The sequence below is a fragment of the Cherax quadricarinatus genome, unplaced genomic scaffold, assembly GCF_038502225.1.
Source record: "Cherax quadricarinatus isolate ZL_2023a unplaced genomic scaffold, ASM3850222v1 Contig2141, whole genome shotgun sequence".
NCBI classification, from domain to species: Eukaryota; Metazoa; Arthropoda; class Malacostraca; order Decapoda; family Parastacidae; genus Cherax; species Cherax quadricarinatus.
Window position 1 is genome coordinate 25,480 of NW_027197167.1, and position 18,336 is coordinate 43,815.

Here is an 18,336-nt window from a genome sequence, read left to right on the forward strand (position 1 = left end):
ATTCCGGGGATCAACGCCACGCGACCCGGTTTACGACCAGGCCTCCCGGTGGATCAGGACCTGATCAACCAGGCTGTTACTGCTAGCCGCACGTAGTTCAACGTAAGAACCACAGCCCGGCTGATCTGGCACCGACTTTAAGTATCTGTCCAGCTCCCTTTTGAAGGCAGCCAGGGGCCTATTGGTAATTCCCCTTATGCTTGGTGGGAGGCTGTTGAACAGTCTTGGACCCCTGACACGTATGGTGTTTTCTCTTAGTGTACCAATGGCGCCCCTACTTTTCATTGGGGGTAATTTGCATCGCCTGCCCAGTCTTTTACTTTCGTAGGGAGTGATTTGTGTGTGCAGATTCGGGATCATCCCTTCTAGGATTTTCCAAATGTAGATTATGATATATCTCTCTCGCCTGCGTTCCAACGAGTACAAGTCAGGTGCCTCCAAGAGTTCCCAGCAGTTGAGGTGTTTGACAGAACTTATACGTACAGTAAAGGTTCTATGTGCACTCTCTAGGTCTGTAATTTCACCTGCTTTGAAATGAGATGTTAATGTGCAGCAGTATTTTAACCTAGAGAGAACAAATGATTTAATGAGGATCATCACTGGCTTGGCATCTCTTGTTTTGAACGTTCTCAATATCCATCTGGCACTGTTGTGATTCTTGAAAGTGAGATCCTCAGACATTACCACTCCCAGGTCCCTCCCATTATTTTTCCGCTCTATTGTATGGCCAGAGTTTGTAGTATACTAAGTTCTAATTATCTCCTCCAGTTTTCCATAACGGGGTAGTTGGAATTTGTCTCACTGAACATCAGTGTTTTCCGTTGCCCAGTGAGAGGCAGGAGCGACCTGCCCTGAACCCATGTTGCCCTGGATTGTGCGGATTTTGGGAATCCAGGTGATTTGCAATCCTGCTTCTTAGCACTCTTTCAAAGATTTTTATGATGTGGGACGTCAGAGCTATTGGTCTATAGTTCTTAGCTAATGCTTTGCTGCCACCTTTATGGAGTGGGGTTATATCCGTTGTTTTAAGTGACTGTTGAATTTCACCCATGTCCAAGCTCCTCCTCCATAGTGTACTTAGGGCACGCGAGAGGGGTTTCTTGCAGTTCTTAATGAATACAGAGTTCCACGAGTCTGGGCCCGGGGTCGAGTGCGTGGGTATGTTGTCAATGGCTTTTTCGAAATCTATCGGAGTTAGGGTGTTGTCGGAAATCTGGCATACATTTATGGAGTTTTGAGGCTCATTTATGAAGGAATCATTTGGGTCGTCGATCCTCAGACTGATTAGTGACTCACTAAACACAGAGTCGTACTGGGATTTCAGTATTTCACTCATAGAGCAAGAGACGGCACTTTAATTGTGGTAAACAGCCAATGTGTTATTCACGAAATCGTAATGACACGATTGCAAATAAACCACACCACGGGTGGGGTTTGAACCCCACCTGTGGTATGGTGTGGGTTTGTGTGTGTGTGTGTGTGTGTGTGTGTGTGTGTGTGTGTGTGTGTTAGAAAAGTTCGTCTAGCATGTCATAATTTATGAGCATTTCATGTAATATAAAATTTTCTTGCTTGAAGAAATATTTCTTAGAATCTTGTTTATTCCGTATATCCTCAGGTTGTGTGTGGCGAAACCGAATTCCGTTGTTTGTCTCAAGCCGAGTGTATTCCACAAGTCCGAGTCTGCGATGGTACCAATGACTGCCAGGACAAAACTGATGAAGCGCGGTGTCCCAGTCTGTCTGATCAAGAATCTCCCACTGATCCACTTAATCAGTCCATGACTGATTTCCTTACTGAATCTTTAACTAATATTCTTACCGAATCTCTAAGAGATATGATTTTAAAATCTGCGACTGAACTGCCCATAAAATCTGTGACTGATCTGCCTATTCAGTTTGCAACTGATCCGCTCACTGAATCTGTGACAGATCTACCTATCGAATCTGTGACAGATCTACCTGTCGAATCTGTGACAGATCTACCTGTCGAATCTGTGACAGATCTACCTGTCGAATCTGTGACAGATCTACCTGTCGAATATGTGACAGACCTACCTATCGAATCTGTGACAGACCTACCTATCGAATCTGTGAGAGACCTACCAATCGAATCTATGACAGACCTACCTATTGAATCAGTAACTGACCTGCCTACTGAATTATTGACTGACTTGCCCACTATGTCTGATACAGCGTTACTCACCGAGCCACCTAATGAAATACACAGTGGATCACTGACAGAATCTTCAACGAATCTCGCATTTGAAAATCCTATATGGGGGCCCATAAACCGTCCTTCAGTTTTATTAGCAGCCGAGGCTTATCCTAATGTAAGTTTAATTCCCCATGTTAAAAGTTAAACTATGTTTATAGATCTTTCATGCCGTAGCTTTTATTAGTAATGCTTCATGTTACATACTTTTCTCATTATGTTAATGTAAAAATTAATAATTTTGTACCAAAAGAACTTGCCTAACTATTATAACAAACGCAATTTAATTTACCCTAATCCAGCTAATTATATTTTAGATAAGTTCACAGTAATTCAATATATTCAACTCTTATAAAGTTGATATATGGTTGTGAAACATTTTGGTATTAAAATAAAGAAGCCTGAGAGGTTGAAAGACGACGAGATTTTCAGGAAGTATTCTCTTGTGACAATTTCTTCATACTGAACTGGCAGTTTTTATTTTGACTACATATATGTAAGGAGGGGGATGGGTGAGGCGCTCACAAAACCTGCCAGGAAGCATTGCAAGAGTTTTTCACCGTCACAGTTGTATCTTTTTCTGAATAGTATTTCGAAGAGTCTCTGGTGCTAGGTTGTGCATGTGTTCAGTGCTCCTGGCAGCTGCTCTCAGCTCTTGTCTCGCCCTCAACACACAGTTCACCACAAGGGTCTTCAGTCCACTTTGCAAACTGCTCCGATCACGTACAAATGTATATTGCAAACATGGATTTACAGATGGGAACGATAAATTGCATAATAGTAAATTCACATAAATCGAGACCGCATAAAGCGGAACATGTTTTTTTAGGTCAAAAAATAAACACGTTCTCGGTCTATTTTAGTTATTTTCCTGTGAGATTTTTTCATATTTGGTATGAGTAAATTTATTGTGATACACAGTCTTCTGTATTCGAGTGAATAAAATATTTTTTTAGGTGATTCCGAAGGAGGACCGAGAAGTGACCTGGATTTGTTTTCTCTTTCTTTTTTCTTCTCCCTTCAACTTATCGTTTTATTTCGTTCATAACTCGAGAACGCCTCATCCGATCTTCTTCAGATTTTCAACACTTGTGTACGGTAACGAGGACCAGATTCTTGGATATACTTGGCACTGTGTCCAAGGTTGTTGAACTCATTCCCAGCATCCTGGAATGGCTGAGAGAACTTCCAAAACTCTCAATAGCGTAGCGTAGTGAATGTGTTGCTGCAGATTTGACCATTTTGTGTGTAAAATACTATGAAAATTTTATTCCCTTTATATCATGTTAATTAATTTCTCAGTTTACCTCCTCTTAACGGCCAGGATAGTATCTCTTTTTATTTGCGTGCTGGCAAATTTGTCGACGTAGTAAAATAGTTAAAAAAAAATGGAATCGGAGCCATAACTGGAAAATGACTCCTCTGATCGATTTCAAACTTTCACCACAGGTGTGATTTCCTGACCACAAGACTCACGCTGCTATTGGCTGCCATAAATCCCAGTTTGCCAGTTTTATCGAATAAATAGTGATACTTATTTTATTCAAATATCACATAGTTATATTGTCTTTCACTAATGTTACTAATTGCTAAAATTAAAAAAAAATACTTTTCTATGAACTTATTTATATTATTTTTTGTAGGTCACCTGTAGAAAAGACCAATTTAAATGTTCATCACATAACAGATGTATAGACATAAGCTGGAGATGTGACACTGAATTTGACTGTCTAGACGGAAGCGACGAGGCTGACTGTGAGGCAAGTACAGTGTGTATTAATGTTGGTAGAATTAACTTTCTCAAAACTTAAGTTTGACACTTTTGCTTTGCATATTTTCGAATCCTTTTTATTTATACGTGTTTAAATTTTCGTGTTTGAAAAATTTCTAAATTGTCGTAGGCTGCTTTAGACCTCCCTAAAACCACCCTCAGGACACTGGACCGAAGAACCGAAGACCCTAGTTTGATTACTACTGGTCTAATATATATCTCCGAGGGGAAGGACCCTGATGAACGGCTCTTGATCCAAGGACTTCAAGTATCCCTTTCCTTCCTCGAATTAAATAAGTACATCCCCAACACCCCTATTGGTGCAACATGTCCCCTTAATTTTAATGTGCAAGTCTTATAATGATGTACATTGCCGCAGACTACATGCGCTGCTGAACAGTTCCGCTGCGACACTGGACTGTGTATCTCGGCCACATGGCAGTGTGACGGTGATGAAGACTGCTGGGACGGATCCGATGAACAAAACTGCACTGAGGTAATGTTTCTGTTAAATGCAGTAAGTACAGGATTTAAGAGTTTATCAAAATATTGCTAAAAAGAATTGCTAAAAATGTAAAAATTTCTAATTGATGTAATCAGTTTAATAAGTGTAATCATTCGTGCAAGCACAATTGCTGAAAACATGCTTCACGGTGTTACGAACATAAGAATGACGGAACACTGCAGCAGGCCTACTGGCCCATAAGTGTTGTATTTCCTTTTTTCTCCACTAGCGTATATAGTTACATAACAGTGTGTTCTTTGTCATAGGAACAATTTCACTTGATGTTGGACAAATATAAGTGCAGGACAAGTTTGTGTGAGGTGTTGTCACCTCTGAGTGAGGTGTTGTCACCTCTGAGTGAGGTGTTGTCACCTCTGAGTGAGGTGTTGTTACTTTCTCTGAGTGAGGTGTCACCTCAAGGTTTAACATATAAAATGTGGTTCCCTTGCTGCTGCTTCCTATTCCTCTGAAGATGTGTGTGTAAGCACATGAAAGCGCTCGGGTTTTATTTCCTGTTTTTACTGTGGTATTTTTACATAAGAGTATATTGTTTATTTGCTCCTGTAACTACCTAATTTTTATTAGTAAAATCATGTACTACTACCACCACCTCTTACATCTCTTCCAAGTCTTATAATTCATTTCTGAAGAAATGTTCTCTGGAATCTGATCATTTTTTGTTTTTGGTAACAATTGTGGCCCTTATTTCTTCCTGTCGATGGTGTTAAACCACTATTCTTTAAATCCTTTCATAATCCTCTGTGTTTGTTATGTCTGTTCTCTATATTCACGAGTCATTTTAACTATTTTAATCCTTTTATAATTCTTAGTTCCAGGTTCTATTTTATAAATCATCTTTCTTAGCTCCAGGTTCTATTTTGTATATCATCATTTTTAACTCCAGGTTCTATTTTGTATATCTATTTTAACTCAGGGTTCTATTTTGTAAATCGTCCTTTTTTTTTTTTTACTCCAGGTTCTGTTATATAACTGCTTTGGTATTTATACATTTTAGCTTCGCGTTTTATTTAAGTATAAATGGCAGAGTACAGCTATATCTTTCAGTCTGATCGTATATCGTTATCTGAGTGTTAATGGAATGATTTCAACACCCGAGGCTCAACAGTTTTCTTGCTTCAAATAAGAACATAAGAACGGAGGAACACTGCAGCAGGCCTACAAGGAACGTTCTTCTCCACTATCAGTTTCTTGTCACAACTCCACTACAGAATGCAACCTGCTGCTGCTGCTTTGCCATCTCACTATTTCAAATACTGATTACTTCGGTGATTAATAAATAAACCGGGATCTTTCAATAGGAAAGATAGGAGATAAGCACAAGTGTCTGCTATGGCTTAGACGTTAAAAATGTAGAGTACAAGCCTATGATAAATTGTTAATTATGTTACAGATTATCTGCGTAGACAAGTTTCAGTGCTTATCAAGTCGTAAATGTATATCCAAGTTATGGCAGTGTGACAGAGATGTCGACTGTGAAGATGGAAGCGATGAAGCTGGCTGCCAGGTAAATATACATTAATAATACAGTATAATGAATAATATAACATGGGCCTTATTTATGGGCCCGGAAAAATGCTTAAAAATACCTTCCTTTGGCTAGAAACAGTGTGTGCAAAGCTTTGTACATGAATGAAAGGATTCCCAATGGAAATAAGTCACTCTGACTTTTTTGGGTTATCCTAGGTTCTCTATACATATGCTGCTATGTATGATAATTCTATGTAACTGTATTTGTGTATACCTGAATAAACTTACTTACTTATGATATACAGTACCGACAAGAATTACACACGTGCAGCATCTGGTTATCTTTATTAGTAGACATTTCGCCATCCAGTGCCTTTATCAGTACAATACAAGGAAGACTGTGCAAAGGTTTATTAGTCCTGGAAATTTTGCTATAGAACGTAGACATTAGACACCGCGAGTAGACTCTTCACTTTTAAGATATTATGTGTGACTTGTAAGAGTTTTCCCTGACGTAGACATGTGTGCTGCTGTTTAGTGTTGAACATTATACCAATAAGCATTGAAATTTTCAAAATCTCCCGACTTTCATTGCCCTTGTAAACACTTATAGAGAGCTTCCTGGGGCTGAGAAAACACTCGTGACAGTTGTTTGCTCAAGGATTAATTTCAGCCTCCTCCTGTTTGAATACCCACCTCCACAAGCCGTCTATAATAGCAATGAAACCACGAAACAAGTGGAGGAGGCTGAGATTAATCCTTGAGCATACAACTGCCATGAGTTTCCTCGCAACATGAAACAAGCCTAGTTCGCTAGGCTCATGTTGCCTTGAGGCGGGACAATATATATATAATTAACTTGGAACAATGTTCCAGACTGAGCAGAACTCTTCTCCAGGCTGAGGGACTGACCACCTCAAAACTGTCTTCGTGGGTGATGGACTGATAACATTACATCTCTGCTAATGCCGAGTCTTCGGTAGAATACATGCGTCTTACTGATCAACTTGTGTGTGTTGCATGCCATTATCAGTTCATACTTTGATAAGTAATGTTAAACTGCAAGTCAACATAAGAAAGACGATGCGAAATAACCACTGAAAAAAATAGAGAATTTTCAAGCACTTTCGTGATTTCTCACAATGTCCACAGTTCCTTAATAATGTGAGAAATAATGAAAACGCTTGGAAATTCACTGTTTTGTTCCACACTGGTTATTTCGCATATTGTGATAATACCCGCTTACTGTGATAAGATAAGATTTCGTTCGGATTTTTAACTCCGGAGGGTTAGCCACCCAGGATAACCCAAGAAAGTCAGTGCGTCATCGAGGACTGTCTAACTTATTTCCATTGGGGTCCTTAATCTTGTCCCCCAGGATGCGACCCACACCAGTCGACTAACACCCAGGTACCTATTTGCTGCTAGGTGAACAGGACAATAGGTGTAAGGAAACGTGTCGAAATGTATCCACCCGCCGGGAATCGAACCCGGGCCCTCCGTGTGTGAAGCGGGAGCTTTAGCCATCATAAGAAAAATTACATGTATTGAAACACTCAAAATTTTCTGGTGTGATATGAATAATTACACTTCCATTTTACACAGTTTGAGTGTCCTCCTGAGGCTTTCTACTGTGTCAACGGTCAATGTATCCCAGCCATGTTTCAGTGTGATGGCGGCGCTGACTGCGTCGACAGCAGTGATGAGCACAACTGCACGGTTTGTATGTTTTGTTTTATTTATTTATTTATTTATTTATTTATTTATAATTTGAGCACACTTACAGAGGTACAAAAAAAAAATACAGATAAGAGCAGCATGCCAAAGCCACTTATACTATGCATAGCATTACGGGCTGGCTTAAAATTAACTTAAGATTAACTAAGCAATGATGAAATCAGTGAAAAACATTAATGTAAACTGATTACTATAAAGCACAAGTGAGTATTACAAAGACAGGTCATATGGTTGCATGCATTGTTGTAAATTCAGTAGAATGGAGTATTCTGTTAGGTAGTGTATTTAAAAAATAATAAAGTTAGATTGGGTTTTAGGTTTAACATTTACGTGATATAATTGTGAGAAACATTTAAGATATACAATTTATAAGGTTCAGTTATTCAGTATTTATTTGGTTTTGGGTGAGTAAGTGATCTTTGAGAAGAGACTTGAATTTATAAACAGGTAGTGTTTCTTTTATATTTACAGGTAATGAATTCCAGATTTTAGGGCCTTTTATGTGCATTGAGTTTTTGCATAGCGTGAGATGGACACGAGGAACATCAAAGAGTGATCTGTGCCTTGTGTTATGGTCATGTGTTCTGTTGAGGTTGGCAAGGAGATGTTTGAGGGGAGGGTTAATATCAGAGTTGAGTGTTCTATGTATGTAATAGGTGCAGTAATAAGTATACCTAATGTAGCTGTATAGCCCTTGTGGCTTAGCGCTTCTTTTTTATTATAATAATAATATACCTAGTGTAAAGTGTGTATATCAGTTCAAATTCAGAATGGTATTTATTAAATGTTTCTATTTTTTAATACTCTATTCTTGTCTGCCAGTTACATTGTTCTATTCTTGTCTGCCAGTTACATTGTTCTACTCTTGTCTGCCAGTTACATTGTTCTATTCTTGTCAGCCAGTTACATTGTTCTATTCTTGTCTGCCAGTTACATTGTTCTATTCTTGTCTGCCAGGTACATTGTTCTACTCTTGTCTGCCAGTTACATTGTTCTATTCTTGTCAGCCAGTTACATTGTTCTATTCTTGTCTGCCAGTTACATTGTTTTATTCTTGTCTGCCAGTTACATTGTTATATTCTTGTCTGCCAGTTACATTGTTATATTCTTCTCTGCCAGTTGCATTGTTATATTCTTGTCTGCCAGTTACATTGTTATATTCTTGTCTGCCAGTTACATTGTTATATTCTTGTCTGCCAGTTACATTGTTATATTCTTGTCTGCCAGTTACATTGTTATATTCTTGTCTGCCAGTTACATTGTTATATTCTTGTCTGCCAGTTACATTGTTCTATTCTTGTCAGCCAGTTACATTGTTATATTCTTGTCTGCCAGTTGCATTGTTCTATTCTTATCAGCCAGTTGCATTGTTATATTCTTGTCAGCCAGTTACATTGTTATATTCTTGTCAGCCAGTTACATTGTTATATTCTTGTCTGCCAGTTGCATTGTTCTATTCTTGTCAGCCAGTTGAATTGTTATATTCTTGTCAGCCAGTTACATTGTTATATTCTTGTCTGCCAGTTACATTGTTCTATTCTTGTCAGCCAGTTACATTGTTATATTCTTGTCTGCCAGTTGCATTGTTCTATTCTTGTCTGCCAGTTGCATTGTTATATTCTTGTCAGCCACTTACATTGTTATATTCTTGTCTGCCAGTTACATTGTTATATTCTTGTCTGCCAGTTGCATTGTTTTATTCTTGTCTGCCAGTTGCATTGTTCTATTCTTGTCTGCCAGTTACACTGTTATATTCTTGTCAGCCAGTTACATTGTTATATTCTTGTCTGCCAGTTACATTGTTATATTCTTGTCTGCCAGTTGCATTGTTATATTCTTGTCAGCCAGTTACATTGTTATATTCTTGTCTGCCAGTTACATTGTTATATTCTTGTCTGCCAGTTGCATTGTTATATTCTTGTCTGCCAGTTACATTGTTATATTCTGGTCAGCTAGTTACATTGTTATATTCTTGTCTGCCAGTTACATTGTTCTATTCTTGTCTGCCAGTTACATTGTTATATTCTTGTCAGCTAGTTACATTGTTATATTCTTGTCAGCCAGTTACATTGTTCTATTCTTGTCAGCCAGTTACATTGTTATATTCTTGTCTGCCAGTTGCATTGTTATATTCTTGTCAGAAAGTTACATTGTTATATTCTTGTCAGCCAGTTACATTGTTATATTCTTGTCTGCCAGTTGCATTGTTCTATTCTTGTCTGCCAGTTGCATTGTTCTATTCTTGTCTGCCAGTTGCATTGTTATATTCTTGTCTGCCAGTTACACTGTTATATTCTTGTCAGCCAGTTACATTGTTATATTCTTGTCTGCCAGTTACACTGTTATATTCTTGTCAGCCAGTTACATTGTTATATTCTTGTCTGCCAGTTACATTGTTATATTCTTGTCAGCCAGTTACATTGTTATATTCTTGTCTGCCAGTTGCATTGTTATATTCTTGTCTGCCAGTTGCATTGTTCTATTCTTGTCTGCCAGTTACATTGTTATATTCTTGTCTGCCAGTTACATTGTTATATTCTTGTCTGCCAGTTGCATTGTTATATTCTTGTCAGCCAGTTACATTGTTATATTCTTGTCAGCCAGTTACATTGTTATATTCTTGTCAGCCAGTTGCATTGTTATATTCTGGTCAGCTAGTTACATTGTTCTATTCTTGTCTGCCAGTTACATTGTTATATTTTTGTCAGCTAGTTACATTGTTCTATTCTTGTCTGCCAGTTACATTGTTATATTCTTGTCTGCCAGTTACATTGTTCTATTCTTGTCAGCTAGTTACATTGTTCTATTCTTGTCAGCCAGTTACATTGTTATATTCTTGTCTGCCAGTTACATTGTTATATTCTTGTCTGCCAGTTGCGTTATATTCTTGTCAGCCAGTTACATTGTTATATTCTTGTCAGCCAGTTACATTGTTCTTTTCTTGTCAGCCAGTTACATTGTTATATTCTTGTCTGCCAGTTGCATTGTTATATTCTTGTCTGCCAGTTACATTGTTATATTCTTGTCAGCCAGTTACATTGTTATATTCTTGTCAGCTAGTTACATTGTTCTATTCTTGTCAGCCAGTTACATTGTTATATTCTTGTCTGCCAGTTACATTGTTATATTCTTGTCTGCCAGTTGCATTGTTATATTCTTGTCAGCCAGTTACATTGTTATATTCTTGTCAGCCAGTTACATTGTTCTATTCTTGTCAGGCAGTTACATTATATTCTTGTCTGCCAGTTACATTGTTATATTCTTGTCAGCCAGTTACATTGTTATATTCTTGTCTGCCAGTTGCATTGTTTTTCTTGTCTGCCAGTTGCATTGTTATATTCTTGTCAGCTAGTTACATTGTTCTATTCTTGTCAGCCAGTTACATTGTTATATTCTTGTCTGCCAGTTACATTGTTCTTTTCTTGTCAGCCAGTTACATTGTTATATTCTTGTCTGCCAGTTGCATTGTTCTATTCTTGTCTGCCAGTTGCATTGTTATATTCTTGTCAGCCAGTTACATTGTTATATTCTTGTCAGCCAGTTACATTGTTATATTCTTGTCTGCCAGTTACATTGTTATATTCTTGTCTGCCAGTTGCATTGTTCTATTCTTGTCTGCCAGTTGCATTGTTATATTCTTGTCTGCCAGTTACACTGTTATATTCTTGTCAGCCAGTTACATTGTTATATTATTGTCTGCCAGTTGCATTGTTATATTCTTGTCTGCCAGTTACATTGTTATATTCTTGTCTGCCAGTTGCATTGTTATATTCTTGTCTGCCAGTTACATTGTTATATTCTTGTCTGCCAGTTACATTGTTATATTCTTTTCAGCCAGTTACATTGTTATATTATTGTCTGCCAGTTGCATTGTTATATTGTCAGTCAGTTACATTGTTCTATTTTTGTCAGCCAGTTACATTGTTATATTCTTGTCAGCTAGTTACATTGTTCTATTCTTGTCAGCCAGTTGCATTGTTATATTCTTGTCAGCCAGTTACATTGTTATATTCTTGTCACCCAGTTACATTGTTATATTCTTGTCAGCCAGTTACATTGTTATATTCTTGTCAGCCAGTTACATTGTTATATTCTTGTCAGCCGGTTACATTGTTCTATTCTTGTCAGCCAGTTACATTGTTATATTCTTGTCAGCCAGTTACATTGTTCTATTCTTGTCTGCCAGTTACATTGTTCTATTCTTGTCTGCCAGTTACATTGTTCTATTCTTATCTGCCAGTTACATTGTTCTATTCTTGTCAGCCAGTTACATTGTTATATTCTTGTCAGCCAGTTACGTTGTTATATTCTTGTCAGCCAGTTACATTGTTACATTCTTGTCAGCCAGTTTCATTGTTCTATTCTTGTCAGCCAGTTACATTGTTCTATTCTTGTCAGCCAGTTACATTGTTATATTCTTGTCAGCCAGTTACATTGTTCTATTCTTGTCAGCCAGTTACATTGTTATATTCTTGTCAGCCAGTTACATTGTTCTATTCTTGTCAGCCAGTTACATTGTTATATTCTTGTCAGCCAGTTACATTGTTCTATTCTTGTCAGCCAGTTACATTGTTATATTCTTGTCTGCCAGTTACATTGTTCTATTCTTGTCAGCCAGTTACATTGTTATATTCTTGTCTGCCAGTTACATTGTTATATTCTTGTCAGCCAGTTACATTGTTCTATTCTTGTCAGCCAGTTACATTGTTATATTCTTGTCAGCCAGTTACATTGTTCCATTCTTGTCAGCCAGTTACATTGTTATATTCTTGTCTGCCAGTTACATTGTTCTATTCTTGTCTGCCAGTTACATTGTTATATTCTTGTCAGCCAGTTACATTGTTCCATTCTTGTCAGCCAGTTACATTGTTCTATTCTTGTCTGCCAGTTACATTGTTCTATTCTTGTCTGCCAGTTACATTGTTCCATTCTTGTCAGCCAGTTACATTGTTCTATTCTTATCTGCCAGTTACATTGTTCTGTCTACCCTTAGATGGTTGTTAGTTATTGTTGTGGTATATATTGCCTCAGTCTCATCTTCCAACATGTCCCTGAAGATAATATTCAGTTTGGTGTTAGCTTCGGGCTGTCAGGTGGGTACCTAACGTGCAGAGTCTGTCATTCTTTGATCCTACGAAACACAAACTTTCAACTCATTCTGAGGTTCGATTTTATTAACACGAACACCGGGGTTCACAATTCACACTATGCTATCGGTGATTTTACGATCGGTTTGCCTTGTAATCCCGTGTCTCTGATCTGTTAAAAACTTAATGAATTTTCTCTCCATTTGCGTCTATTTTTTCATCGTGTCTGTATTTTATACAAGTTGTCTACGAGACTGTTACTGATAAATTAGACACATGTGCAACTCTTGGGTATCTTTATTGAGGAAACGTTTCGCCACACAGTGGCTTCATCAGTCCATACAAAGGAGAATCTTGAAGAACAGGAGGAGAATGAGATAATAAGTCCCTCAACCTTGAGTCGATGTGGTCAGTCCATCAATCTTGAATAGAATACGGCATACGTGCGGAGGATTATTATTATTATTATAATCAAGGGGGAAGCGCTAAACCCGGAAGATTATACAGCGCCTGGGGGGGGGATGTGGAAGGTATTCAGGCTTAATTTGAGGAACTGGAGCACAGATCCAATTCCCTAAATCAAGAGCCCCTCACCAACATCAAGGAACTTTCCTTGAGGGGTTGTGCTGAGAAGGAGCTTATAAACTTCATCTACGAGACTGTTACTGACATCACAGAGTCTGCCCTAAATACACATGCATGCTGGTGGCTTTCTTTTATTACCCGAGACCAGGCCTCATGGTGAATCAGGGTGTGATCATTATTATTATTATAATCAAGGGGGAAGCGCTAAACCCGGAGGATTATACAGCGCCTGGGGGGGGGGATGTGGAAGGCATTCAGGCTTAATTCGGGGAACTGGAGCACAGATCCAATTCCCTAAATCAAGAGCCCCTCACCAACATCAAGGAACCTTCCTTGAGGGGAGGGTGTGATCAACCAGGCTGTTACTGCTGGCCGCACGCAAGCTGACGTACGAACCACAGCCCGGTTGGTCATGCTCAATAATATTTCATTACTTGTAAACTACATTTTTAATACTGCACAGAATTTTTTTTTTTTTTTTTTTTTTTTTTTTTTTTTTTTTTTTTTTTTTTTTTTTTTTTTATACAGCCTGTCTGCTAGTCTTCTTAATAGTTCAAAGAACTCTCAACACAAAGTAATTACTTTTTAATTTTCTGAGGTTACATATAAACACTGTTTTCTGGCTGTATGTGAAACACACTGAATCTTTTTCAGGCTGTGTGAAACACTGTGAAAGGTTGTGTGTGTGAAACACTGTGAAAGACTGTGTGTGTGAAACACTGTGAAAGACTGTGTGTGTGAAACACTGTGAAAGACTGTGTGTGTGAAACACTGTGAAAGGTTTTATTTTTTTTTATCACACTGGCCGATTCCCACCAAGGCAGGGTGGCCCGAAAAAGAAAAACTTTCACCATCATTCACTCCATCACTGTCTTGCCAGAAGGGTGCTTTACACTACAGTTTTTAAACTGCAACATTAACACCCCTCCTTCAGAGTGCAGGCACTGTACTTCCCATCTCCAGGACTCAAGTCCGGCCTGCCGGTTTCCCTGAACCCCTTCATAAATGTTACTTTGCTCACACTCCAACAGCACGTCAAGTATTAAAAACCATTTGTCTCCATTCACTCCTATCAAACACGCTCACGCATGCCTGCTGGAAGTCCAAGCCCCTCGCACACAAAACCTCCTTTACCCCCTCCCTCCAACCTTTCCTAGGCCGACCCCTACCCCGCCTTCCTTCCACTACAGACTGATACACTCTTGAAGTCATTCTGTTTCGCTCCATTCTCTCTACATGTCCGAACCACCTCAACAACCCTTCCTCAGCCCTCTGAACAACAGTTTTGGTAATCCCGCACCTCCTCCTAACTTCCAAACTACGAATTCTCTGCATTATATTCATACCACACATTGCCCTCAGACATGACATCTCCACTGCCTCCAGCCTTCTCCTCGCTGCAACATTCATCACCCACGCTTCACACCCATATAAGAGCGTTGGTAAAACTATACTCTCATACATTCCCCTCTTTGCCTCCAAGGTTGTGTGTGTGAAACACTGTGAAAGGCTGTGTGTGTGAAACACTGTGAAAGACAGTGTGTGTGAAACACTGTGAAAGACAGTGTGTGTGAAACACTGTGAAAGACAGTGTGTGTGAAACACTGTGAAAGACAGTGTGTGTGAAACACTGTGAAAGACAGTGTGTGTGAAACACTGTGAAAGACAGTGTGTGTGAAACACTGTGAAAGACAGTGTGTGTGAAACACTGTGAAAGGCTGTGTGTGTGAAACACTGTGAAAGGCTGTATGTGTGAAACACTGTGAAAGGCTGTGTGTGAAACACTTGAAAGGCTGTGTGTGTGAAACACTGTGAAAGGCTGTGTGTGAAACACTGTGAAAGGCTGTGTGTGTGAAACACTTGAAAGGCTGTGTGTGTGAAACACTGTGAAAGGCTGTGTGTGTGAAACACTTGAAAGGCTGTGTGTGTGAAACACTGAAAGGCTGTGTGTGTGGCTCACGTTTCCTCTTCAAGGGGGGCTCCTTGGCGTGGTGAAGAGGCTCTTGGTCTGAGGAATTAGCCCTGTCGGTCTTCTTCCTCAGACCGAACCTAATTACCCCCCATTCTCCCCTCCCCTATCCCATCCTCCCCATCCTCCCCTTTTTCCATTCCTCCTCCTCCTCCTCACCCCTCCCTTTTGCCCTTCCTCTTTTTAGCCTTCGTGATTTCTCCCACAGGCGCGCTAGTTCCTAGGTAGGGGAAAGGACACCGGGGTCGATCCCATTCCGTTGAGGTTTCTTGGCGGTGGCGTAGTTTGCCGTGGAATCTGGATTGCCTAGGGATGTCCCGATCCCTCTCCGGTATCCCGGAGTAGCTTTGGGTGTCTTTTGGGCGACGGGTGTATCTCTGGAAGCCACCTTTCGGATTCCGGGGGTGGTGGCTGAAGGAGGTATGCTTTGTGGCGGATATCCGGCCGCCCTCTCTTTTGTCCACCGAGGTAGCTCGGCAGATGTGAGGTTGCTATCCCGGATTGCTGGTTTACTGGCATGAAGGGTAGGGTATGGCACGGGTTCCATGCTGCATCTGCGCTACTAGCGGTGTCGAGTCCTCTTGGGCGCGGAGGGAGATTTCCGGCCCTTTCATTCCTCCTGGGAACTATTCCTCCCCGCTCCCCCCTTTTTTTATTCTTTTTTTTGTTTTTATTTTCTTTTCTTCTTTCTTTTTTTTTCTTAAAAACAAAAAGCAAAGGAGTAACCTAACCATGGCAGCCCTAGTCCATGAAACCACTACCCCCGGGCCCCTTCTTGATACCGCACCCCATTCTGACCCTGCCTTGTGTTTAGACCACTCTTCGGACACTCCTGATGCCCCTGTACCTCTTGCTGGTGCTGTTTCCTCACCCGCTTCAGGTACCGGGGCTTCGACTGACTCCTTCGATTTGTCTGAACTCCGCTCTCCTTTGACTATGCTTCCGGCTTCTCCCTCTACGGTACGGCAATTTTCGAATCGCCCACCCATTTCATGCCGGACCAACTCCGGTCCTACTCCTAAACGCCAACGTCAATCTCCTGATGATGCTCCGTCGTTACCTTCCCATTCTACTCGGAAACGACCGACACGTCAAGCACTCCCTCTCCACGCTCAGTTTCGGACCACACAATGGACTAAATTCTTTACTTTAAGACCAACTTCTTCTTCTGCCTACCTTTCTGACCATAGTATTGCCAAAGCGCTCCTGCGTCATGTTGGCAGAGATATTTCATTTCACGCTCTCAAGAGCGGTACGCGCATCGTCACTGTCCAGAATGCTACCCAAGCTCATGATCTTTCTCTCCTTTCGAATATCGATACTACTCCTATCACTATTGAAAAACATCTTTCTCTCAATTCTTGTAGTGGTACTGTCATTCTGCCCCATACCATAGTCCAACAGAATTTCCAGTCATGTGGCAATGACATTTTTGAACAGCTGGAACTCCAGGATCTCCCAATCCTCAAAGTAGACACTTATGTCCTTCCTGCCCGGGGGCGGAGACGTTACCCTTGCAATGTGGCTCGTTTAACTTTTGACAGCCGAGAACTCCCGTCCTCTGTATATGTCGCGGGACATCGGTTACAAGTTCGAAAGGTGATACCTACACCGCAACAATGTAGAAATTGCTGGCGTTTTGGTCACCCAGCGAAATATTGCAGATCTATGGCCGAATGCCCAGTCTGTGGTGCCGACAACCATTCTAATACATCTTGCAGTCAACCTCCATCTTGCCTTAATTGTAATGAAGCTCACCCTTCGTACTCCCGCCGTTGCCAGGTCTACTTAAATGAACGTGAAATCCGTTGCCTCAAAGAGGCAGAAGGTCTCCCTTATGCTATGGCAGTTACTCATCTCCGCCTCCAAGGGAGACTACCCCGTGTTTCTTATTCTCGTGTTTCCAAACATCCCCCCACTTCTGGGGTCCCATCTTCTGCAGCCTCCTCTGTTGTTACCCCTCCCATAGCCACTACGGCATCTAATCCTTTTGCTGTCCTTGGCTCTGACGTCCCGACTACAACTCAGTCTGTTCTCACATCTTCGCGTCCTTCCTCACAAGCCCCAGTATCGACAAGACCTCGTACGACACCTAATACCAATCGCCCCTCTACTCAGAAGTCCAAAAAATCCACATTGCTCAAATCTTCTTTGCCCCTTCCTTCCCTTCTTCCACCTCCACACTTTACCTTTCCAGTCTCTGTACCTAGTTCTTCCCCTCTCTCTGGCTCTATTACAAGTGTGGAGATTCACCCTCCTCCTCGTACTATGCCTTCCACCCCCGTCCCCTCCCAAGTTTCTCCCTCTTCTGTCACCTCCCAGGTTTCTACCTCTTCTGTCCCCCCCCACACTTCATCTCCAGTCCCTTACACTTTTCCCTCCCCCTCTACTTTGGTACAGTCCATTACTGTCCCAATCTTTACTCACCCTCCTCCTCCTATCTCCAATATGGTTTCCCATACATCTTTGAATTCAGAAACACTTGAAGCCATTTCAGAATATATTGCAGAGACTAAACCTTCAATGGACACTGATTCACTTCCTGTTCCTTCTCTTCCCTCTCCTCCATCTTCACAACCCCATTCTTCGCAACGCTCCGTTCCTTCGCTACTTGAACATCTTCCAATGCCACCACACGTTGACTTTTCTAACCCCTCTAGTCCGTAGGTGCCTTTACCTACAGATTCCTGATATTTTCTTCATCGCCAATCATGGCCTATTTACAGTGGAATATCCGCGGCCTCAGGGGTAATCGGGGTGAGCTTCAGATGTTGCTTTCCAGGTTTTCCCCTGTTGGTGCTTGCTTACAAGAACCAAAATTACACTCGGCTGTTTTCCAACCTATCTCAGGCTATAATTTATTGTATTCTTCGGATCCTTTCTCAGATGGGACCTTTAATGAAAGTGCCCTTCTTCTACGCAATGATATTCCGTACTGTCAACTATTTGTCCATACCTCGCTGCATTACACTGCAGCCCG

General features: G+C 40.6%; 1 protein-coding gene across 1 annotated transcript; it reads left to right on the forward strand.

Annotated features, from left to right (window-relative positions):
• Positions 1 to 1,592: 1,592 nt before the first annotated feature.
• On the forward strand, positions 1,593 to 8,126 carry LOC138851791 (uncharacterized). The gene is made up of 5 exons (XM_070081264.1): positions 1,593 to 2,332; positions 3,858 to 3,974; positions 4,365 to 4,481; positions 5,902 to 6,015; positions 7,584 to 8,126. Exons 1-5 carry the CDS (start codon positions 1,781 to 1,783, stop codon positions 7,851 to 7,853), a joined length of 1,170 nt encoding a protein of 389 aa, XP_069937365.1. The 5' UTR covers positions 1,593 to 1,780; the 3' UTR covers positions 7,854 to 8,126.
• The last annotated feature ends 10,210 nt before the right edge of the window (positions 8,127 to 18,336 follow it).